General features: G+C 44.4%; 1 protein-coding gene across 1 annotated transcript in view; it reads left to right on the top strand.

Moving 5' to 3' along the window:
- Window positions 1-831: 831 nt before the first annotated feature.
- TMEM233 (transmembrane protein 233) overlaps window positions 832-26164 on the top strand; it is a gene marked incomplete at its 5' end in the record, with an annotated part of 30881 nt that continues 5548 nt past the window's right edge. Inside the window, one exon of the mRNA XM_079942835.1 lies at window positions 832-1017. Coding sequence (XP_079798961.1) covers window positions 832-1017 — 186 coding nt within the window. The remainder of the gene's footprint in view (window positions 1018-26164) is intronic.

The raw sequence follows: 26164 nt of genomic DNA on the forward strand, positions 1-26164 counted from the left end.
AACCACCTGGGTTGTCTACACTAGTTAGATCTATCTGCTTCTCTCTTTCCTGTAGGTGGGAAAGTGGAGCGGAGAATTACTCCTTGTTTCCACGCTTGGGGGAAAGTGGAGGGCACCGGGGCAGGCCCTGACCGGGTGGTGCCCATTGCCTGTCTACACTCCACTCCAGTCTCCAGAGGCCCCCTGTGCAGTGTGTGAAGGGTTCGGCCCCAAACTGAGCACCCTGTTCCCTGCCCACCTGTTAAGGAAATCAGTGGGGCTCAATGTTCAAAGTCTTAGAAGAAGGAGGGTGGGGCAGGGGAAGCTAATCCTTAAAGTCAAGAGGAAGTAATAAGTCTTTGGGCACCTCGGTAGGGTTGGATAGCCAACTGGATAGAGCTGTGTCGTCTGCTGTGACGCTGAATGTATTCAAATTCAGCTGCTTAAAAAGATGAGCTGGTCATCTTCAGCCTGTAGGTCAGCCAGTCTACAATGTAGAGTCTTTGCTTTCCCTTCCCTGAGCCTCCTTTTACTCCGGACTCTTAGGTGTGAGTCTGGGTGTCTGCCTGTTGGGCCCTGGGTGTGTCGTCAAGGAGTGCCTTCCCCCTATTTCTCAGGCTGGCGGGCTCCCTATCTCCTCCCCCACGCCCTCGCTCCCTCCCTCCCTCCCTCTCCTGCGGAGGCTCTTGGCCTGGGTCCCTGAGGCCAGGCGGGTGCAAGTGAAGGGCGCCGGAGGGGTGAGGTTACGTCTCCCTGGAGCCCCGCGCCGCTGGCTTTTCAGCGACTCGCCGGGAGCCCGTGGCCAGAGCCCCAGACAGCGCCGACCGCCTCCCTGCACCGTGCGCCTCGCCCATGTCTCAGTCCGCTCCCAGCTCGGACTTCAAGAGGGCTTTGGACAGCAGCCCCGAGGCCAACTCTGAGAATGACAAGACCGAGGAGGACGTGCCCATGCCCAAGAACTACCTGTGGCTCGCCATCGTCTCGTGTTTTTGCCCCGCGTACCCCATCAACATCGTGGCTTTAGTCTTCTCCATCATGGTGAGTGAACGAGGGCCCGCAGCAGCCAGGGAGGAGAGACCTGGGCGTGTAGAGCCCCTCCTGGGGGCCCCTCCTGGGGACTCTTCGCACTCTCCGCCCTCGGCCGCTCCCTTCCTCACAGCCCCGCGTGCACCGGGGGTGTTCTGTCCTCCGCAGCCCCTGCTCACCTTTCTCGGGCTCTCCGCACTCTCCCCCCAACCATCAGCGCCGCCACTGCGCTCCCTGTGGCTCTCAGAGCCCGGCCCAAGCCTCCCCCAGGCCCGCTTTTCACTTCTTCCAGCAGCGCCCGTGGTGCATTCTCTCCGTCCCGGGGAGGTTCTTCCCCGGACATTCCCGCTTCTCTCCCGGCCTCCTCCGACATTCCTGGGACCCATCCGATTCTTCTCAACCCGTTTTTCTGGAGCCTCAAAGCGCGCCACCCTCACAGGCAGCAGCACGCCCCGTCCCCTGAGCACGCAGGCTCCGCGCCGCTCTTCGCCCCGCCGGGGCTCGGCCTCTCCAGGGCGTGGCACTGTCTCTGTCTTTTAGAGCGGAGTCCTTTCTTTGCCGCGCCGGAGCGCCGCCTCCGCCACTCTCTGAGGGTCCCCAGGCGATCCCCGATGTCCTCTAGGCCCCTGGTCCCACACTTCAGCACGCCCTCTCTGCGGCTCCCGTCCCTTCGCACTTCTTTCTACGCCAGTTCCCTCTGCCTGGCTCCCTTCGGCACCCTTTGACCCCGCTCTCCAGTGAGCCCGCTCTCCAGGCCTTTCTTGGGCTACCCCTGTGCCCCTCTCACCAGCAGTGTGCGAGCACACCTTTTACTCTCTCTGCCCCAGCATGTCGTAGTCCCTCTCTCACTTCCTGCGCGGGGCCCTATGCCCGCCTCTCTTGGTGTCCCCCAAGGGCTTCCAGGCGCCCCTCCACCGCTGGGTCTTACGGCCTGGGAGCTCCCGGGAACCCACTGGGGACTCCTGCGCCCCGTGCAGCTCCGCGCGCCCTTTGCGCTGGCCTCCCGAGCTGCGCGCCTCTCTCTGACCGTTCCAGTCCCCCCTTCCGAAGCTCGCCTCCACCGCCCTCTTCCGCCCAGGTAGGAGCTCCGTGCGAACCCCACCGGGAGGGCAAGGAGCGCCCGCGAGGTCCTAACCTTATTGACTGGAGCAGCTGGTCGGGCACTGTCCCGGGACAACCCTTGCACTGAGCTCCCTCCCCACCTCTCCTGACCGAACTCTCCAGCCGCAGACCCGGGAGAGTCCGGATTCAGCTCAGTAAAGATCAAGAGCCGCCGCCCCCCTCCCCCCTTCAAGCCCGCCCTCACTTGCCCGTGGGTGGTTCCGTATTCGCTTCGTGGGTACACGCGAAGACCTCATTTGCACGCGCAGCTTGCCCTCTCTCAGACCCCGTTTGTACGCTATCTGCACCAACATTCAAGCGTTCAGCCGCTGAAGTTCTGACTACCTGGGTTCAAATCCCAGTGCCACCATGTACTAACTAGCTGTATGCATCTCTCTTAACGTCAGTCTCTTTGTCTGTAAAATGAGAATAATCAAAGCCATATGTCTTAGGGTTGTTGTATTAATGAGATAAAGTGTGACCCGCTTGGCACAGTGCCCAGCATGGTGGAGGTATCAGATCTTTCCTCACTTGTCACCGGCTGAGGGCTTCTCTGATCGCTGTTTAAAATCAAACCCCCACAAGCTCTATTCTCCCTTCCCCGATAGTTTTTGCCCAGAGCACTCGTCTGCATCTGATATATTATTTCACTTATTAACGTGCTTACTGTGTGTGTCTCCTTGTTAGAATATAAGCTCTCTGAGGGCCGGGATATTTGCTTGTTGCTTGCTTTTTGTTGCTGTACCTTTACCTAGAAGAGAATCTGACAGGTGGTAGATGCCCAATAAATATTACAAAATGAATGCCTGAATGAATGCCTGAATGAATGGTGTTAATGGATCACAATGTCTGTTTTACTCCTGCTGCTCTATCCTGTACTGGAGCCCCGGGACCACCGTTTCAGGTTCCTTTGGACCAACCAGCCAGTTTCCTCCTTTCCTCTCCCAAGATATCCGGTCTTGGGTTCTTTTTGTTTTTTGGCAGCAAAGCAGGGTGGAGGATGCAGCAGCCACATTCTCCAGGCAGCAGCAGACTCTCTGGCTGGTATTGGTGTCCACACTCTGTCCTGGTTTATTAATGAATCGACAGCCGATTTACCCCTTTCCCAACTGCCTGCAAAGGCTCCCTGCACCCCACATTCATCTGAGATGAGCTAAAACTCCAGCGGGTGGTGACAGGTTGGACGCTAGCGATGCTACTTGGTGTGTCCTGGGGGATAAGACTTGTACGTGTTTCGAATAGAAAGCTTTTTCTGGTCCCCTCATCCCCATTCCCTCCACCAAGACTTTTTCACTAGATTTACAGCAAGAGTCCATTCTGTTGTCAGAAAGTAGACACTGGAGTCAGAAAGTTGACTATGGCCAAGTTCCATACCCTTTCAAAGCCTTGGTTTCTTCACCTAGAAAATGAGAATGTAAAAGGTGTTTTAAGTGGAGGCAAAACTGTTGTAAGGATAAAACAGAAGAAAAGCGTGTCAAGCCACCAGCTTTGTGCTAGGTACGGGCAATAATAGACAGATGGATAGATTTGGAATCTGGAAACATCATATGCCATGTATGAAAACAAACAGAACATCGAATTAATGAAATCCAAATTCTAGAAACAGCTTCCTACACCCTCCTCATTGCACTCCCTCTAAGGTACTGGAAGCTTTTTCCCTTTGAAACAGTGCACATCCTGATTTGACAGGTTTCATAATAAAAACTCCAAAGTCCAAAGGATGAAGAGGAAGTGGAAGGGTGTGTAAGAGGAAGGTGGCCCACCAAATGCCAGGTGTGTTCTTTCCCTAGGGAGTCTTGTGATGTTCAATCCTGGCTATTTTCAGATCTTACTCATCTGTAATTTGTGATAAATTGAGGCACTAAATAGTGATGCTATTCCCCATGGAAGCACCTGGACATATTGGGGAGTATTTGTGTATCTCAGTGATTTGGGGCACTACTGGCATTTGGGGAGGGGCTAAGAGTATTCATATTCTACAGTGCTGGAGGCTGTCACCGGAATGAAGAACTGACCTACCCCAAACTCAATAGCACCCCGATCAGTAAACACTGGGAGATGATGCATACTGACAAGGCTCCATATAACTAGTTCCCAGAACTGTAAAAAGAGCCAGCAATCTCAAAACAATCGATATCTTTATTTATTAAACCAAGCCTGAGAAGTCTTCTGTAAAATCGCAGAGCTGAATAGGTGCTAGGGGATAATAAAACTACTTTGAAAAATATACATTGGAGAAGAGTGTTCTTCAAGCTGTGGGCATCTGTGCTCTTTTAACCATCCCGTGCAGAGCTAATAGAGTCCTGGTTGTGAGGCAGTGCACCACCCATGAGAATCAGTACAATATGGTTTGTTGTACTGAAACACTGGTGGGTCAAGCATTGTCAGAGGCAGGGACATGAAAGTCTTTGCTTCCCCCAAGTACTGAAAGTCTGTTTGTTGCAGTGCACTTAACTGTACTCAATTTCAGGGACACATATCTCAAGAATCTCCCCCAGACTGGGCCATTGCCAGCCCCCATTGCACATGTGAATTTGAAAATGGCACCCTTCCTCCACACAGATGCAGCACATGGCTTGGAAAGTAAAGCCCAGGGTGGTTTTCAGGCCTCATGCATTGTGGTCCCGCTCATCCCTGGCTATCTCTGTTTATTCCATCCGAAAGATAGAATGCTGGAGACTATCCACATGGCTTTTACCCTGGAGAAAGAATGTTTGCTCATCCTACAAATATTTATTGAGCACCTATTATATGCCAGGTTCTATTCCAGGCATTGGTATACTCCTTTACCTCTGTCAAGTGGTAAATAAGATCGGCAAGGTCTCTGCCCTCTGGAAGAAAAAAGGTTCCAGGCAAGTTGCAGGAGTGTTGGCAAATTTAGCCTGTTGGTTTTGTAGCTGGAATTTGCTGCCTGGCTCAAGAGACTGGAAGTGAGTCCATGCCGAGCCTCCATTTTTTATGATGTTATGATACAGTCTTTTGCATAGTTGAACCAATTCAGTCACTCTAAGTACGGATACAAAATAGCCAATGAGTTTTAATTAGGTGAATTATAAGCCTTCTTTCAACAGAACTTGTCCCTCACACCAACAGAATCTGTCTAGATACCAACCAGCGAGGTTCAAATCCTTTTGTGCTTTTTGCTACATTTGTGATTTCATGCAGCTGTCTCAATCTTTCTGAGGCTTGATTTTTCAACCCTGTAAACTAAGGGTTGTGACAGTACCAACTCAGGGGCTGTTGTGGAGATTAAACGATAGAAGTTAAATGGTTTCATGGCATTACCTAAAACACAGCTAGAACTCATAAGTATTGATGATGATGATGGTGAACTCAATAAGGATGATGATGCAGATATTTTAGGGATACAAGCCGTTACCATTTCCAGTAGCAGTAGCAGTTTTTCTGTTTTTTTGAGACTAGCAAAATTTGATAAAAAATAAAAACAGTGACCAGTAAATGTGTCACTGGAATAAATAACTGCTGTGGTCTAAAGGTAAATATTAATTTCAGACATTCAAGACCTCAAAAAAACATCTGACATATACCTTTTCTCAGAAAGCTATGGGAGGATGTGCTCCCTGAATACAAGGAAGTAAATCAGGAAAGAGAAAGACACAGGATCCAGAAAATGGCTCCAGCACAGAAAAAAAAAGGCAAAGAGAAATCCTCAAAACAAGGCAACAGGTCTCATAAACCAGCAGAAGATGCAGTTGATAATGGATGATTGATCTGAAGCCATTGTCAAAATCCATTATCTGGACATGGGCTGGCACAGTAAGCCACAGTCCTGCCCAGAGCCTGACCACACCTGCTCTAGAAGACAAGGTCTGTGGTCAAAAAGAAAGTAAACATCCACAGGATGAAAGACAAACCAAACTGGGCGTTCTTTCTATCTGACCCAGGCTCTACCAGGGCTCATCCGTCAACGCTGTGTTTCAACTGGACTTCAGTAGGTTTAGAAGGGGGTGTTTTTTGTGTACGTTTTTTGGGGGGTTTGATGGTTTTTTGTTTGTTTGTTTTGGGTTTTGTTGTTGTTTTCAGTGACCAAGGCAGAACTTGGAAATAACAGATCTTGGTCGAGGTAGCTGACCCAGGAGGCTTACATTGCTTACACGTTGAAGCTCGAAATATTGTAGCTCGTTGGGTCTCTCAGTGTGATTTCTCTCTTCCTTCTGTGGCTCTTTCCACATCATTGTCATCTGAGAAATAGGTTATTAATATTATGGACACCTATGACTTATTTCTTATGAATTCCTGTGCTTGAAGCTCTGAAGAGTGTTAAGATGGTTTCAGGTGACAGAGACCTTGCCTGAATTGTGTCAGCTTTGTTGGAAAGCTCTATTATAAATACCCATAGATTTTTATTTTTTAATAAATTTATTTATTTATTTTTGGCTGCGTTGGGTCTTCGTTGCTGTGCGCGGGCTTCCTCTAGTTGCAGCGAGCAGGGGCTACTCTTCATTGCGGTGTACAGGTTTCTCACTGCGGTGGCTTCTCTTGTTGCAGAGCACAGGCTGTAGGCGCGTAGGCTTCAGTAGTTGTGGTGCACGGGCTTAGTTGCTCCGTGGCATGTGGGATCTTCCCGGACCAGGGCTCGAACCCATGTCCCCTGCATTGGCAGGCGGATTCTTAACCACTGCACCACCAGGGAAGCCCCAATACCCATAAATTTTAGATATGCGCCTCACCCAAGCAGCCCCTTGCCTGGATGGCTACTTTCATAAGTTTCCCCAATATGTGGCAGAGGGTGGCCACTGACATTTGGTATTTGGGAACATAGAGTTTAAACTGCTATTAGGATCCTTTCAGTAGGTCCTTTCAATCTAATGAGTCCTAGATTATTAGAGGTACAAGATGATAATCTGTGTGTTCCTGTAAAAGAAAACATTTTAGGGCTTCCCTGGTGGCTCAGTGGTTGAGAGTCCGCCTGCTGATGCAGGGGACACGGGTTCGTGCCCCGGTCCGGGAGGATTCCACATGCTACGGAGCGGCTGGGCCCATGAGCTATGGCTGCTGAGCCTGCACGTCCAGAGCCTGTGCTCCGCAGCGGGAGAGGCCACAACAGTAAGAGGCCCACGTACCGCACAAAAAAAAAAAAAAAAAAAAACATTTTAATTTACTGATAAAATTTTATAATGGCTTTGTTATAATATGGGAGATATAGATAAAACAAGATTGGCCACTAATGGGTGGTTGTTGAAGCTGGGTTATGGGAACATGGAGTTTTGTTACATTATTCTGTTAATTTTTTAATATGTTTGAAAGTTTACATAATAAAAAGGTTTTCTTGTTGTTGTTAAGGAAAAAAGAAAGTCCCTCCCAAAGTTGTTAAACATTGCCCAGATAACAAAACAGCAGCTATTAGATGAGTTGGCAAAGCAGGCCATGGTTGAGGTGCAGTTTGCCATTCGTTAATAAGCAAACTATGTCTGACTTGTAATAAATTTTTTTAAGTTTTTATTTTATATTAGAGTATAGCCAATTAACAATGTTGTGATAGTTTCAGGTGCACAGCAAAGGGACTCAGCCATACGTATGCATGTATCCATTCTCCCCCAAACTCCCCTCCCGTCCAGGCTGCCACATAACATTGAGCAGAGCTCCCTGTGCTATGCAGTAGGTCCTTGTTGCTTATCCATTTTAAATACAGCAGTATGTACATGTCAATCCCAAACTCCCTGACTATCCCTTCCCCGCATCCTTCCCCTCTGGAAACCATAAGTCTGTTCTCATAAATCGTTCTCTAAGTCTGTGAGTCTGTTTCTGTTTTGTAAATAGGTTCATTTGTACTATTTCTTTTTAGATTCTGCCTATAAGAGGCATCATACGATATTTCTCTTTCTCTCACTTGCTTCACTCAGTATGACAATCTCTAGGTCCACCCATGTTGCTGCAAATGGCATTATTTCATTCTTTTTAATGGCTGAGTAATATTCCATTGTATATATCTACCACACCTTCTTTATCCATGACTTGTAATGAATTTTAACGATGACTTTGAAGGACACCTTCAACTAGTCCTCAAGAGAAGGCCAGGTAGGAGGACTCATATCCTAGAACAGTGCTCCTCAAAATATAGCCACTTGAAGCTCTTGTTAAAATGCAGATTTCACTCCTCTTTCAAAGCTCAGCTGGAAAGTCACCTCCTTCGTGAAGCCCTTCTTGATTGCCCTGTTGCCCTCACCCTAGGTTGTACTCACTATACTCTGACCAGATTTCTCTCAGAGTACCTTTCCTTCTCTGCACCCCTTGCGGCTGCACTGTTAGCCCCAGGAACTTAGCACAGTGTTGATAAGTAATGTATGCTTGATGAATGAATGGATGGATGGATGGATGAATGGCTCCAGAGGCCGAAATTTGTTCCTACCTTTATCTCTGAGGATTACACTCCCTTCCCCTCTCTGTTCTGTGTTTCTGCCAAAACTTTCTTGGAAAATATCCAGGAGACCCAGGCTAATGCCAAGCATTGCTGAGAAGTTAGCCAAGGCTTGGTTCCCAAGGATAGCTTTCCTGGCTCATCTGGAGCTCACCAGCACCCCACACACTGCAGGCCAGGGGTCCACCTTTGGAAATTGATTTCTGTTCTCAACTAACACTCTTCAGTTCAAAGCTGCTCATCCAGAAGTACGATGCCTTCAGAGCAGGAGCCTGAATATATCTGAAATCTCCAGTTCTGCAAGTTCAGGAATTAAACCATATTTTCCAAAACCATGCTTCTCAAACAACTGGTTCTGCCTGATATAAACAAGTTTTATCAATAAAAAAAGGGTAGGGAATACGGGGGAATATTGAGAAGTCAAATGCTAAGTTAAGCAAAAGTGAACTGTTTGCTTTCCTTGGAGGTCTTGTGAAGCCTTTGGCCAACCGCTGTTTCCTGTGGCTCTTGGAACAGTATAGCATGGGACATTTACTAAGCATGTGGCCTAGCATCTTTTGATCCTCAGGCTAATACGCCACAGAACACACTTTGGGAAATACTGTTCTTAATGATACATTGGTTCTCACTTTTAATGAGTTGATGCGTTGTTGCTATTAGAGTAATAATGCAGGGTGTTTCATCCCTAACATTCTTGCCTAAAGACCCACCTCTCTACCTTTCTTCCAACACAGTTTTTTATTTTCCTGCTCAGATGTTGTGCTTTTATTTTTTTATTGAAGTATAGTTGATTACAGTGTTTCAGGTATACAGCAAAGTGATTCAGCTTTATATGTATATTCTTTTTCAGATTCTTTTCCATTATAGTTTACTACAAGATATTGAATGTTCCCTGTACTATACAATAGGTCCTTGTTTATGTATTTTATATATAATAGTGTGTATCTGTTAAATCCAAATTCCCAATTTCTCCCTTCCCCCTCTTTTTCCCCTTTGGTAACCGTAAGTTTGTTTTCTATGTCTGTGAGTCTATTTCTATTTTGTGAATAAGTTCATTTGTATCATTTTTTAAAAATTCTACACATAAGTGATATATGATATTTGTCTTTCTCTGTCTGACTTCACTTAGTATGATAATCTCTAGGTCCATCCAAGTTGCTGCAGATGGCATTATTTCATTCTTTTCTATGGCTCAGTAATATTCTACTACAGACAGACACACACACACACACACACACACACACACACACACACAGACACCACATCTTCTTTATCCATTGATCTGTCGATGGACATTTAGGTTATTTCCATGTCTTGGCTATTGTAAATAGTGCTGCTATGAACATTGGGGTGCATAGATCTTTTTGAATTAGAGTTTTCACCTTTTCTGGATATATGCCCAGGAGTGGGATTGCTGGATCATACGGTAGCTCTATTTTTTGTTTCTTAAGGAACCTCCATACTGTTCTCCATGATGGCTGCACCCATCTACATGCCCCAGCAAGAGTGTAGGAGGGCTCCCTTTTCTCCACACCCTCTCCAGCATTTATTGTTTGTAGACTTTTTGATGATGGCCATTCTAACTGGTGTGAGGTGATAACTCATTGTGGTTTTGAATTGCATTTCTCTAATAATTAGCAGCGTTGAGCATCTTTTCATGTGCCTGTTGGCCATCTGTATGTCTTCTTTGGAGAAATGTCTATTTAGGTCTTCTGCCCATATTTTGACTGGCTTGTTTGGGTTTTTTTGATACTGAGCCCAACACAGATATATATATATATATATATTTTGCCACACCACGTGGCATGTGGGATCTTAGTTCCCTGAGCAGGGAACGAACCTGCACCCTCTGCATTGGAAGTGCGTTGTCTTAACCACTGGACCACCAGGGAAGTCCCAACGCAGATATTTGTAATGTGTCCCCCAGCCAGACTTCTGCTGATGTTCCTCCTCCCTCATTAGCTTCTTTTCTACAGGTGGAATTCAGAAATTTGTCTTTCTGTTTCCTTTACCCTTTACCTCATGCTTTCTATTCCCCAAACTAAAGGACACCTCCTATATTTAACTGCCTCTTCTGATAACTTCATTTGTTCTTTGTTCTGGATAATTTTGATAGTGTGCTATTGCTGTTATTATTAGTATTGTTAGTATTATTACATTTTTCCATATGTATTTACTTCTCAAAGCATTTTCATATGGACACAATTCCACTTGTTCGTCACAAAATTCCAGCGAGACACAGACGAAAGCGGTTCTCCCCGGTTATCCATGAGGAAACAAGGCTCTGAAAGGTGACCCTAGTGGACAAAATCAAACATGACAGTCCTCACCCCCATGAAGTTTACAGTCTGGCCTCTTGAAGCATTATAATCAGATGACTATGCTTGCCCTTGGATAGGAACACAGCTTTGATGTTCTGAGAGCTTTTTCTTTTAATAGCCTTGCTCCATTGATATAAGAAACATTCATGTAATACTCTCCATCAAGCCTGGCAGAATTTCTCTCTAGTTTTTTTATTTTAGTGATAGACGGGCAAAAGGGCAATTCTCACTTGTCCTTGAAGATATTTATAGAGAGAAACAGCCCAGAAGCCCAAGAAGGAGACAGATTAGCATGAATAGATGAATGGTGATGACAAGGAAATGTGCCTTATGATCTAAAAGCTTAGTCTCTGAATTCCCAGCACTACCTTTAGGCAAAGAAACTTAGGAGCAAGCAAAATCTAAACAGGAAACCCCAGAGTCCTCTGAAAACTCAGACATTATTCCTAAAAATATTTACCGAGTAGCCACATCCATCAGGCTATTTTGATGGAACCTGCTATCTGGGAGTTTGGGATCTAAGACAATATTGATCTATATAAAGAGAGTTCTTACACCTGGACAGAAGTATCTCCGACTATGTTCAGACATGGATGTAAGTTTGCACAGGTGTGTGAGTGAGTGTGTGTGAGAGAGAGAGAAACAGAGGCAGAGAGAGAGACACATACACAGACAGAAAGAGAGAAAACCTTACTTACTTCCCATTAGGCAAATATCTACTAGAGATAAAGGGATGATAAAGATGAGCATGGTTTTGAAAGAGAGAATAGGTGTTTTGAAGCAAAGGGAACATGTTCTGAAATTAGGATTTCAGTATTGGGAACTCGATAGATCAAAATACTGGCAAAGTCACAATAGCAAATAAAAAATTTAAATACCAGAAATAAACCTAGGAAACAAGCAAGATCTATACAAAGAAAGCTTCACCAAGAGTGAGCTGTGACAGGGCGAGAGAGAGTCATGGACATATACACACTAACAAACGTAGTAAGGTAGATAACTAGTGGGAAGCAGCCGCATGGCACAGGGATATTGGCTTGGTGCTTTGTGACAGCCTGGAGGGGTGGGATAGGGAGGGTGGGAGGGAGGGAGACGCAAGAGGGAAGACATATGGGAACATATGTATATGTATAACTGATTCACTTTGTTATAAAGCAGAAACTAACACACCATTGTAAAGCAATTATACCCCAATAAAGATGTTAAAAAAATATTAACTAAATGAAGAGGCATAATGTTACATATTAGATGTTCATCCCAGCATTAGTTATGAAATGAATTATGAAGTGAGTTAATATACATGAATCATGGTGCCTGGCTCAGAGTAACTGCTTAATTGATGTCTGTCATTGTTGTGGTTTAAATGTGAAAGATTAAAGATGGAGATAAAGATTGATTCCAACAGAAGAGATTGACTAAATTATAATACATACATTTAGAACATAGACTATTTTATAACTGTGAGAATCATGCTTTTGAGGAATTTTTATGATGCAGGGGAATGTTTAAAGTAAAAGATCAAGTAGGGGAAAAAAGACAATATAAAGTTGTATACGCAGTAAGAGCACACGTTCTTACACATTCTGTCAATTAAAAGTATCCACACACCTATATGCACACACACACATGAACATGCACATGCATGGGGGGAAAAGTCTGGAAAGCATTCCAAAATGTCTACAATGATTCTAAGTGGCAGGAATATGGACAGTGTTATAACTGTAAAGGTTAAGGGCACAAATGCTATTATCAGGTCCACCAGGGTTTGATTCCTGGCTCCCTGCTTGCTGTCATGTGACATTGATGAAGCTAATTAACCTCCGAGCCTCAGTTTCCTCATCTGTAAATTGGAAACAATATTACCTACCTCCAGACTTCCCTGGTGGTGCGGTGGTTAAGAATCCTCCTGCCAATGCAGGGGACATGGGTTCGAGCCCTGGTCCGAGAAGATCCCACATGCCGCAGAGCAACTAAGCCCGTGCACCACAACTACTGAGCCTGCGCTCTAGAGCCCACGAGCCACAACTACTGAGCCCGCGTGCTGCAACTACTGAAGCCCACGCACCTAGAGCCCATGCTCGGCAACAAGAGAAGCCACTGCAATGAGAAGCCTGTGCACCGCAATGAAGAGTAGCCCCTGCTCGCTGCAACTAGAGAAAGCCCGCACGCAGCAGCGAAGACCCAATGCAGCCAAAAATAAATAAATTTATTTATTTAAAAAAAGATATATCACCTACCTCCAAGGGGTTGCCCTGTGAATGCAATAGGATAATATATGCAAAGTACTTGGTAAATCTTGGCTATTATAATTTCAGATTTTACTATAAGTTTTTACTATTTTCCAATTTTTCTATAATAAATGTTTAGACTTCATTTCTAGTCAGAAATAAGGATTTTTCTAAAGACAATAAAAATCTTCAGCAAGAAGGAAGAGGGGGTGGTGGTAGATAAGTGAATCCTTCTCCACCTTGAAGGGTGGGGCTACTTCTACATCATACATTCTTTTTTTTTAATGTCGGTTCATTGGTTTGTTTATTTATTTATTTTTGGCCGTGTTGGGTCTTCGTTCCTGTGCGAGGGCTTTCTCCAGTTGCGGCAAGCGGGGACCACTCTTCATCGCGGTGCGTGGGCCTCTCACTATCGTGGCCTCTCTTGTTGCGGAGCACAGGCTCTAGACGCGCAGGCTCAGTAGTTGTGGCTCACGGGCCTAGTTGCTCCGCGGCATGTGGGATCTTCCCAGACCAGGGCTCGAACCCGTGTCCCCTGCATCGGCAGGCAGATTCTCAACCACTGCGCCACCAGGGAAGCCCCATACGTTCTTATCAAGCTGAAATGGTCAGCTCTGTAGCTCAGTCAAGACAAATGCTATTTTATTCTGATGTTTTGTTCTAGTCTTGAAAATCTCTAAGGATAGAGAAAGCACAGCTTAGCACAGTTTCTGCCCAAAGGAAATGGTTAGAAAATAGCAGTTTTGTTGTTTTGGGTCTGATTTTACTGGGGTTTTACCTAAGCAGAAACTCACCTCCACTAATACAAGCCCACTTTTTTTTTTAATTGAGATATAATTGGCATGTAATTTTGTGTAAGTTCGACATGTATAACATTTTGATATGATACACTTATGTATTGCAGCACGATTGCCGTCATAGCATTAGCTAACACCTATATTATGTCACATCATTATCTTTTCTTTTTTCATGGTGGGAATAATTAAGACCTAGTCTCTTTGATATTTAGAAGTTTGATGTTTATAATACAGTATTGTCTATAATCACAATACTGTGATTAGATCCCCAGGACTTACTTATCTACTAGTTGCAAATCTGTACACTTAACATCTCCCCAGGTCCCCAGCTTCCAGCCCCTAGTAACCACCGCTCTACTCTCTGTTTTTGTGACTTTGGCTTTTTTAGATTCCACATATAAGGGATATCGTACAGTATTTGTCTTTCTCTGTCTGACTTATCTCACTTAGCCTAATGTCCTCAAGGTCCATCCATGTTGTTGCAGGATTTCCTTCTTTCTCATGGCTGTATAGTATTCCATTGTATGTGTGTGTGTATATACCACATCTTTATCCACTCACCTATTGATGGTCCCTTAGGTTGCTTCCGTATCTTGGCTTTTGCAAATAATGCTGCAGTAAACATGGGAGTGCAGATATCTCTTCAAGATCCTGTTTTCATTTCCTTTGAATATATACGCACGGGTGGAATTGCTATATCGTGTGGTAGTTCTATTTTTAATTTTTTTCAAGAACCTCCATACTGCTTTCCATAGTTAAGCCCATTTGTTTGTTCTGTCTCTCACCCACTTAGAAGGCCCCTGATGCTCCTGAGATGCGTTCTTCGTGCTTTTGAAGGACACGTGGTTCATAATATTTTCCCTTGAGCCACACTGTCTCCTCAGTAAGGATCTCCCAACAGAAGGAAATGGCAGACACCAGAGAGGATGTCTCCATCACGTCAGACATCCCATGAACCCCCTCAAAAAATCTCTTCTACATCTGTGCTTGATTGTGGCAAAGTCCAAGACCCATTATCAATGAGAAGGAAAACAGAGGAGGTAGGATGTTTCAAACAGGCATCTGCATTGCCAAAGACAGAGAAAGCCTGGGTCGCCAGGCTTCTCTTCCATTTATGGCTGTTCCTCACCCCTGCCACCATGGTAGGAAGCCGATTGCGTGGCAGTTAGCTCTGAAGTTCAAAGAGAAAAGCTGGGAGAAGGAATTCAGATGAGGGAGGAGAGATTTAAGTCAACACAAAGAAGCATCACTTGAGTGTGCTCAGTTCCCTTAGAGAAGGTGGCACAGGACCTGGGAAATTTTCAGCTGACATTTCTCAAGGGTAGAAAGCAGGGAACGGGGATCCTCACACATTCATTCATTCAACAGTTTTTGTACACTTACTACGTGCCAGACACTGTGGCGACCAGGTAGATAAATACAGCTGACACTCTGGACATCTGCGAGCTAACAGGTTCTCGTGACTAAAAGCAGTCTACATGTTAGGTCAGCAAATTAAACACTGCTTCCCCTCAAGAATTCTGAATCACTTAAGAAATAAAACACAGGAAATAAAACAGAGGAGATGTTTGGAGCATGTGGCTTCAGACTCACAACCGAAGGGATCTACTCTGCCCCCAAATTGGGCAGAATTACCCAGTCCTCCATGGGCAGCACAGGACAACCACCGCCTTCCCCTGCTTGTCGAGTGGGACAAAGTCTCAGCTCTTTGGCAACTTACATACGAGTCGGGGAAGACAGACCATACGCAAGTGAGCACATAAACGAGATCGTTTCAGAGTGATAAGCGCTGTGAAGAGAATAAACAGGGAAGTATGAGAGAAGGATTAGTGAGGGCAGGTGGTGAGGAAAACCTACTTTAGAAAGGGTGATGGGCAAAGACTAAAGGATAAGAACTAGCCAGCCATGGAAAGACCTGGACAGAGCCAGGAGGTGCAAAGGCCCTGTGGTGGAATAAGTTTTGTGTGTTCCAGGGACATGTGCTATGACATCTATGTCATCCACTTAAAATGGATTTAACTCCCCCAGGAAGGAATCCCAGAATAGGCCACAAAATAGAAAGGTAGGGGGCTTCCCTGGTGGCGCAGTGGTTGAGAGTCCGCCTGCCGATGCAGGGGACACGGGTTCATGCCCCGGTCCGGGAAGATCCCACACGCCACGGAGCAGCTGGGCCCGTGAGCCATGGCCGCTGAGCCTGCGCGTTCGGAGCCTGTGCTCTGCAACGGGAGAGGCCACAGCAGTGAGAGGCCCGCGTACTGCAAAAAGAAAAAAAGAAAGGTAGGGCTCTGTTATCCAGTGGGATGTCACACAAGAGCTCTTAACAGACCATTACTTTGCTTTGGTCTCAAGCCAGCCTGCTCCCAGAGTTAGCATCAATTCTTGGTTTACTCTTACTTCGACTGTCATTCCAAATTAGAACAATTACTCAAAGTTAATTTGGTCACTGAAGCTCGATCTGTTTTTGTCTGGATCCCAGTTTCCCTAGGCATTAATGACCTGTGCATTTAAATGGGGCTTACATTTCTACACAATAGCCCAGGATTCACTGGGTTTTATCCCTCCCTGCTAAATCAACTCCCCACAGAATTTCTTTCCATATTTCTAGGAGATGTTTCTCACATGCTCACACAGAAGTCTAATCTGCCATTAACACATGCAGGCCTGGCTGCTGCTTCCGGTGGGCTCTGGGGTAACCGCCAGGCACCCCCATGCTGATTCTAAGCCCTGCCACCATCTCTTGCCAGATCCTGCCAGTTTCCTTGGGCTCCAGCATTGAGCCACTGGAGCCCTCACTGTGCAAAAGCTCTGTCACTTGGTCTTGTTTCTTTAAAAACAAAGCAGTGTACAACTTAGTGGGTTTTGTTATCAGTATATTCATGACGTTGTGCAATCATCACCACTGTTTAATTCCAATAAATTTTTACCACCCCTAAAAGAAATCCCATTCCCGTTAGCAGTCACTCCCCATCCCCTTGTGCTCCCAGATCCTGGCAAGCACTAATCTATTTTCTGTCTCTGTGAATTTAGTTATTGTGGATATTTCATATAAATAGAATCATACATCATGTGATCTTTCATGTTTGGCTTTGTCAGGGAGGGGAAATTTTCCCCCTCTACCCCTCTTGAGTTCTTGTGGCTGGACTAATAATAAAATTGACACAAGACAGATTAACAGGAGAAAAAGAAACAAATGTTAATTCGTGCACACAGAGTTCTCTAGAAATGGGACCAAAGAAGTGGCCAAGGTAGGCAGCCTTTATACCTTTCAGACAAAGAAACAGTAAATTTGTGAAGAAGCGACAGGACAAACTTAGGTTTTGGGTATTCAGTTAGTAAAGAATCTGAACAGGGTTTGGGCTTGGGCTAGTAACTTTTAAAAGAAACAAGGACATTTGAGTATTCCATTTGGGGGGCTGTTACAAATAATGCTGCTGTGAATACTCGTGTACAACTTTTGTGTGAACATAGGCTTTCCATTTTCTTGGGTATATACCTAGGAGTGGAATTGTCAGGTCATAGAGTAACTCTCTTTAACTTTTTGAGGAACTGTCAGTTGCTTTTTTTTTCGAACGCAGCTGCACCATTTTACATTCCCACCAGCAATGTATGAAGCTTCCAGGTTCTCCACATCCTCTGTAATGCTTGTCATCGCCTGTCTTCGTTATTCTAGCCAACCTAGTAGGTATCTTGTTGTGGTTTAGATTTGCATTTCCCTGATGGTTGATGAGATTGAGCGTCTTTTCATGTGCTTATCGGCTGTTTGTATATCTTATCTGGAGAAATGTTTATTCAGATTCTTTGCCCATTTTTAATTGTTTGTCTTCTTATTGTTAAGTTGTAAGAGTTCTTTATATATTCTGGATACAAGTCCCTTATCAGATATCTAACTTGCACATATTTTCTCTTCTTTTAGTGGGTGGTCTGGGCCTTGTTTCTTTCACTTGCTTTGTGACCCTTGTTGGAGGGAACTGTCTGCGTGTTGCAAAGTTTTTAGCGAAACCCTTCCTTTTTCGCCTGTAGCCTTTCTCTCCTTTGCCTTGCGATGTGAACACTAGGCTGGCAGTAGATTCAAAGGCAGACACTGTGAGGGTTCAGGCTCTGTGCTCAACTCCTGGGTTCAGGTCCCAGCTCTATCCCTTCACCTAATTTCTCTGGGTCTAGGTTTTCCCACCTCTACAACAGGAATGTTAACGCAGACCTCTCTGCATTGTTTTCAGAATTAGGCGAGATAATGCTGGGCCCTTTTATACTCATCTCAGTTAAGTCTCACCACCAACCTGTGTTGTAGGTACTATTATCCCCATTTTGCAAGTGAGGAAAACTGAGGTTCAGATCCATCCTTCCAAGGCTTTATTCTCCTTTAGGTTCAGCTGCTACCATATTAAGGATCCATATATCTATTGTATAACGTCTGTAATAAAATTGGGCAGAGCACAATTCACATACACACATACAAATGTTGGGAGGGGAGGTTCCATTTAAGTGAAAAATCGCCAGTGACTTTGGCCTATAAAGTGAAGGCTAAAGAACTAAAATTCCTTCATGAGTGCTTGACCTCGAGCCCAAAACTCTTTCTTCTGGTCATTCAGACGGCAAACCCGTGTCTGCCATTCTAAGGCAGAAGCCCACCCTTCGGAACTCTGACACAGAAAGTTAGGTGACTCAGTTTACCCTTTGTTCTGCCAGTACCAAAATAACAGGTCGTCTTGGTTGGTCAGAAAGTTATGCTGGTCGATGGTTTTGTTTTGGGGTCTGTCTGCTTTGCTTGTGGATTTGTTTGGTTTTCTGACCTCATATAAGAATTAAAGGAACCCTAAGTGCCCTCCATTAGGGACTAGAAATGGAGTGCTGAGTAAAGAGAGACGTGGTGTCTGCCCTCATGGAGCTCACAGTAACACACACTCAGGTCAATAAGCAACAGAGTCAATAACCGTGAGTCACACCAAGAGCTGTTGACCAAGAAAACGCAGAAGCCTGCAAATAAGAAAAGAGTTCATTGGGATGTTAGGAATTGCAATTCAGGAGACATAGATTCAGATGAAACTGAAAGAATGTTCCAGGGAAGAGAAAGAGTCAGGGACTTATAAAGGCAAAAGCCACAAGGCTGTTAAAGCTGTCTGGCAGGAATTATGATTGATTCTGACTCAAGAAAGGAAATAGCTTGTCCTGAAGGGATGCACTGACGTGAGTTATTTTAGGGTAAGTGTCTGATAAGTATCTGGAGTTTCTGGAACAGCAGGCAGATGTTCTGGACGCTACATTAAGACGTAAGTGGTTGAATCTAAAGAAGAGTGGATATATATATATGTATAACTGATTCACTGTGCTGTACACCTGAAACTAACACAATATTGTAAATCAACTCTACTCCAATAAAAATTTAAAAAAAAATTTTTTTTTAAAAATCACCTTCTTTGCAACCATAATTCAAAAGGAGTCATGTACCACAATGTTCATTGCAGCTCTGTTTACAATAGCCAGGACATGGAAGCAACCTAAGTGTCCATCAACAGATGAATGGATAAAGAAGATGTGGCACATATATACAATGGAATATTACTCAGCCATAAAAAGAAAAGAAATTGAGTTATTTGTAGTGAGGTGGATGGACCTAGAGTCTGTCATACAGAGTGAAGTAAGTTAGAAAGAGAAAAACAAATACCGTATGCTGACACATATATATGGAATCTAAAAAAAAAAAAAAGGTCATGAAGAACCTAGGGGCAAGATGAGAATAAAGACGCAGACCTACTAGAGAATGGACTTGAGGATATGGGGAGGGGGAAGGGTAAACTGGGACAGAGTGAGAGAGTGGCATGGACATATATACACTACCAAATGTAAAGAAACTGATAGCTAGTGAGAAGCAGCCGCAGAGCACAGGGACATCAGCTGGGTGCTTTGTGACCACCTAGAGGGGTGGGTTAGGGAGGGTGGGAGGGAGGGAGACGCAAGAGGGAAGACATATGGGAACATATGTATATGTATAACTGATTCACTTTGTTGTAAAGCAGAAACTAACACACCATTGTAAAGCAATTATACTCCAATAAAGATGTTAAAAAAATATCACCTTCTTTGAGAAAAGGTATTATATTAGCAAACAACATTAAGAATAGGGAATTATGCGTTGTTTATGTTGATTATGTCTTTGTTCTCAGAAGAATGATAATTGACCTGGATATGGTTAAACAAGTAATATTATGAAATAATTCAAATGCAAAGGAGGTAGAAAGATTAAATAAAATGCATGACTGTTAAAAAAAAAAGACATAAGTGGTCAAAGTTCAGATTCCATCCAGGCTGAGATGTGCATAAGCCACACTTTCTTAGCGGCCTTGAGAGCTCTCTTAGCAATACCAGCTGCATTTTGATTGTGCTTTTCCAGAAGGAAACAGACCAGGGCTGAGTCAGAGCCTAGATCAAGGGACCTACTTAGGATGGGGTGACCTGAGAAGGCTGCCCTGAGGAAGTTGACCTGTAAGCTGAGACAGGAAGAATGAGCAGACATTGGCCACATGGGACGGACAGGGAAGAGAGCTCCAAGCAGAGGAAATAACCCAGACGAGGACCAGGGCCAGGAAGGAGGTAGGGGGTGAGCAGGGAGGAGGGCTCCAGAAGAGGCTGGAGAAGCATGCCACGGGCCAGGCCTTGGAGGGCTTGGAAGGCCACAGTTGAGAATGAGAATATGAGTCTCTCCCCAGGGGCAAGGGGAGCCAATGATGGGAGGCCGCTCAGAGCTTCCAGTCCCATCCCCTCACATGCTATCAGATATCAGGAGCTTTCCAGAAAAGCCACTTTCCACTAAGGTGTCACTGACTGCTAAGGCGTCACTCTGCTACCTGTCCCAAGTGACAGAAATGCACCTTCTGTGCCTTACCAAGGAGGAAGGGGACTTAATGGTGGAACTCTTGATTTTTATTGAGGTCTTTTTTTCTTAACACTGGGAAAAATCATGAAGGAGAGCAACTGGGCAAGGGGATGTGGACTCTACCAAAGTATATTTAATAGCTCATTTGTTTTCATCTTCCTCAGTTGGCATATGACATAATAATATCAATATAATAGCTCATACTTATTGGTATTATTTCCCAACCACAGGTCTAAGCACCTACGTGCATTAATTTACTGAATCCATAATGACCAGGAAGCCAAAATAAAAAATAACTGACAATGTCTTCCATTGTTATTATTTGGTGTTTGGGGGCTAGTTTTATTTGAGGGTGAACGTGGAAATTCTGAGCACGTTTGGTGTTAGAAAAAAAAAGAAAATGAATGAGTTTTTGTCAGAGAGATCAGTAGCTCAGATGAGAGATATATGTGCCCCAGTTTTTTAATCAGTGGCCAAATTTTTATTAGAATCAAGTCAGCTCTCTGGTGCTGGGTTATCAATAATGCATTAAATCTAGCTCTTGGGTTTTGGGGGACATAATGAAGTAGTTATTGTAAGGGCTTTGTCAGTGAATTTACTGTCTTTTGCTTAAGTTTGTAGCCCCTTAGCAAGTTGCCTTTGACAACAGAAACATTATTTGCTTCCCTCTCTCTGAGTCTCAGTGTTCTCATCTGTAAAATGGAGGATAAAACGTCTTGCTCCCATGAGGTTACTGTGAAGGTGCAATTATATGACGCACATAAAGTGATTAGGTCAGGACCTGGCCTGTACTAATCTATGGTTACTTAAAATATTAGCATTGGGGACTTCCCCAGTGGCACGATGGTTAAGAATCCACCTGCCAATGCAGGGGACACGGGTTCAACCCCTGGTCTGGGAAGATCCCACATGCCATGGTGCAGCTAAACCCGTGCACCACAACTACTGAGCCTGCACTCTAGAGGATAAGCACTCCATAAATATTATCTATTATTTTAGCATGATAATTCATTATTGTAACTATCATAGCCCCTGGTTTCACCTCCAGCCTCATCTCATGTTCCTTCCCCTCTCTCTCTCTCTCCCTCCCTTCCTCCCACCCACCCCATTTTTCTTACCTTAGTAATATTCTGTAATCTTGTTTATTTGCATGTTTGAGTATTTATTTTCAGTCTTTACCAGAATGTAAGCTCCATGAGGGCAGGGAACAGTGCCTGGCACATAGCTGGCGCTTAATAAGTAGCTTTTCAGTGAATGAATGAATGAATGAATGACTGTCCATCAGGATAGTGGTTCTCAACTCTTCTCACAATGACCCGAGAAGCTTTCCAAAAAATACTGATTCTGGAGTCCTATCCCCAGAGATCCTAATTCAGTTGATCTGGGATGGAGCTTGGGCACAGGAATTTTTATGGGCATTTTTGGGACCATAGGCAATTCTAAGGTACAGCCACCAATATAGGGAATATAAAAAGTATAACTTGAGAGAGTTTCAGTGCAAATCTTCACCTGACAGCCACCCCATAGGTGATGCTGTCTCAGCTGGTATCATCATGTGGAATGCAGCAGGAGTTCTGCTGTAAAGACCAGAGGGAATAGACAAAGTACTTTCCGTATTTTCCTGGCTCAGGACAAGAGAGCAGCTGTATCATTGGTGTAAAGTGCCACAAATTCCCAGAACACTGGACCCATTGGTGTTCAACTCCAGTTACCACAATTTACGGGGTTATTCTGGGTGTCTCCTTGGAAGTGTGGATGCCGGAAATTACCTGTACATTCTGACAGGTAGCCAGGAGGCTTGGCTGCATGGCCTCACAACACAGTCTTGCTGGTCCCCGCTGCAGTCTTCCTGAGATTGGGCATAGAGACAGTCTCCCTCATTTCTGGCTCCTGAACAACTTTCCTGCCAGGGTATTTGCGTATCATGTGTCCATCCAGGGGAGGGACGTATAAATAAGCTTGAAATTACTAGACTCAGTGAGCATGACGTCACTAGTATTTACTACAGGAGAAAGGAACTTGTCCACTTTTCTGTCCAAGTGTGACCTTTGCTGGCTCGAGGCAGCTGACCAAGACCTGGAAGCTCTTTTTAGGTTTTGTAATGACTTATATTTTGCCAGCACAAGCCCAGGCTCACAGAAAAGGGAAAAGGCACCACTGGGGACTCGAGCACCTTATAAAATGTGTGAGGACAGCCCATTTGTTCTACATGCTGAGAAACGTTCATTTGACTCGCAGTGGAAGATAAAAACCGGAAAGAATCTAAAGGTCCTTCATTTTCTTTAAAAAAATAAATTTATTTATTTATTTTTTGGCTGTGTTGGGTCTTCGTTGCTGTGCGCGGGCTTTCTCTAGTTAAGGCGAGCGGGGCCACTCTTCCTTGCAGTACACGGGCTTCTTACTGCGGTGGCTTCTCATTGCGGTGGCTTCTCCTGTTGCGGAGCACAGGCCCCAGGCCCATAGTTGTGGTTCTGGGCTCTAGAGCGCAGGCTCAGTAGTTGTGGCGCATGGGCCTAGCTGCTCCGCGGCATGTGGGATCTTCCCCGACCAGGGCTCAAACCCTTGTCCCCTGCATTGGCAGGTGGATTCTTAACCATTGCACCACCAGGGAAGTCCCTCTATAGGTTCTTTCTAACATACTTTGCAGGGTGAACAGAGACAGCGAATTGCTATCTAGCACCTTAAAATAAGGGTCATCGGTTTATGAAATTATGAGGAAGTCTCACAGCTTGGAAAGGAACTCTGGGCAATATCCAAATGCCACAAATCTAAGTTAAAAGGCAATGAACATGGACATGGAGAGAGGGTGTGACTTACAAAGGGTAACATGAGAGAATTTCTTCTTTTTAGTTGAAGTATAGTTGATTTAGAATGTTGTGTTAATTTCTGCTGTACAGCAAAGTGATTCAGTTATATATATATATATACACACACACATACATATATATACATTCTTTTTTATGTTCTTTTCCATTATGGTTTATCATGGGATATTGAATATAGTTCCCTGTTCTATACAGTAGGACCTTGTTGTTTATCCATTCTATGTATAATAGCTCACATCTGCTAACCCCAACCTCTCACTCCATCCCTCTCCAAACCCCTTCCCCCTTTGCAACCACAGTCTGTTCTCTATGTCTGTGAGTCTGTTTCTACTTCATAGATAGGTTCATTTGTGTCATATTTTAGATAACACATATAAGTGATATCATATAGTATTTGTCTTTCTCTTTCTGACTTACTTCGCTTAGTATGATATTCTCTAGGACCATCCATGTTGCTGCAAATGGCATTATTTTGTTCTTACGGCTGAGTAATATTCCATTGTGTGTGTGTGTGTGTGTGTGTCTGTCTGTCTGTCTGTGTGTTTGCCACATCTTCTTTATCCATTCATCTGTTGATGGACATTTAGGTTGTTTCTATGTCTTGGCTGTTGTGAATAGTGCTGCTGCTATGAATATAGGGGTGGTGCATGTATCTTTTTGGAATTATAGTTTTGTCTGGATATATACCCAGGAGTGGGATTGCTAGACCATATGGTAATTCCATTTTTAGTTTTCTGAGGAACCTCCATACTGTTTTCCATAGTGGCTATACCAACTTAAATTTCCACCAACAATGCAGGAGGATTCCCTTTTCTCCACACCTTCCATGAGAGAATTTCTTTGTGGTGATGGTCACTCCAATCCACATGGGACAAAATTTCATAGAACAATACACACACCAAAAAAAAAAAAAAAAAAAAGGAGTACATGTCAAAACTGGTGAAATCTGAATAAGGTCTATAACTGAGTTAATAATATCATACCAATGTCAATTTCCTGGTTTTGACCAAGTAGTATGGTTACTTAAAATATTATCATTGGGGACTTCCCCAGTGGCACAACGGTTAAGAATCCACCTGCCAATGCAGGGGACATGGGTTCGAACCCTTGTCTGGGAAGATCCCACATGCTGAGGAGCAACTAAGCCCATGCACCACAACTACTGACCCTGCTCTCTAGAGCCCTCGAGCCACAACTACTGAGTCCATGTGCCAGAACTACTGAAGCCCGCACGCCTAGAGCCTGTGCTCCTCAAGAGAAGCCACCGCAATGAGAAACCCGCGCACCGCAACAAAGAGTAGCCCCAGCTTGCTGCAACTAGAGAAAGCCCGCATGCAGCAAAGAAGACCCAATGCAGCCAAAAATAAATAAATAAATTTATTTTTAAAAAGTATATATATATATATATCATCATTAGGGGAAGCTTGGTGGAAGGTACATGGGAACTCTTGGTATTATCTTTGTAACTTTTTGTGAAACTTAAACTACATCAAAATAAAAGTTATGAGACTTCCCTGGTGGCGCAGTGGTTAAGAATCCACCTGCCGATGCAGGGGACACGGGTTCAAGCCCTGGTCTGGGAAGATCCCACATGTCACAGTGCAGCTAAGCCCGTGCACCACAACTACTGAGCCTGCACTCTAGAACCCATGTGCCACAACTACTGAGCCGGTGTGCCACAACTACTGAGCCAGTGTGCCACAACTACTGAAGCCCTCATGACTAGAGCCCATGCTCCACAACAAGAGAGGCCCTTGCAATGAGACGGCCGCCCACTGCAGCGAAGAGTGGCCCCTGCTCGCTGCAACTAGAGGAAGCCCGTGTGCAGCAACGAAGACCCACGCAGCCAAAAATAAACAAAAAATAAATAATTAATTAAAAATATATGTTTAAAAAATAAATAAAAGTTATAATTTAGGGAAAAAGACAATAGAACAGGAGAAACTGGGAGAAAATTTTGCAGCACACCTAACAGATTAATGTATATTATCTTCTGTGCTATTCATAGAGTTGCCACTAGCCATGTGACTATTGAGTATTTGAAATAGTGCCGTAGTTTTTAATGATAATAGTTTGGAGTGTTGGGTTAAATAAAATATATATTATTAAAGCTAAGTTTGTCTTTTTTTTTTTTTGCGGTACGCGGCCCTCTCACTGTTGTGGCCTCTCCTGTTGCAGAGCACAGGCTCTGAACGCTCAGGCTCAGCGGCCACGGCTCACGGACCCAGCCGCTCCACAGCATGTGGGATCTTCCCGGACCGGGGCACAAACCCGTGTCCCCTGCATTGGCAGGCGGACTCTCAACCACTGCACCACCAGGGAAGCCCAAGTTTGCCTTTTTAATGTGGCTACCAGCAAATTTAAAATTACATATGTGGCCCCCATTATATTTCTTTTTTACACTGCTGATCTATAATATATAAAAAGTTCCTGCAAATCAATAAGAAGACAAACCAATAGAAAACTAGACAAAAGATATAAGTATAAAATTCATCAAGAAGAAATACATTTGACAAATAAACATCCATACATATATTTGTTAATTCAACAAGTATTTACTGATCTCCAGGCACTGTATTAGTCACCAGGGAGAGTTTTACATAAACTCATCTGAGAAGGCCTCTCTCAGGAGGTGAC

Source organism: Stenella coeruleoalba (assembly GCF_951394435.1).
Source record: "Stenella coeruleoalba genome assembly, chromosome: 14".
Taxonomy (NCBI): domain Eukaryota; kingdom Metazoa; phylum Chordata; class Mammalia; order Artiodactyla; family Delphinidae; genus Stenella; species Stenella coeruleoalba.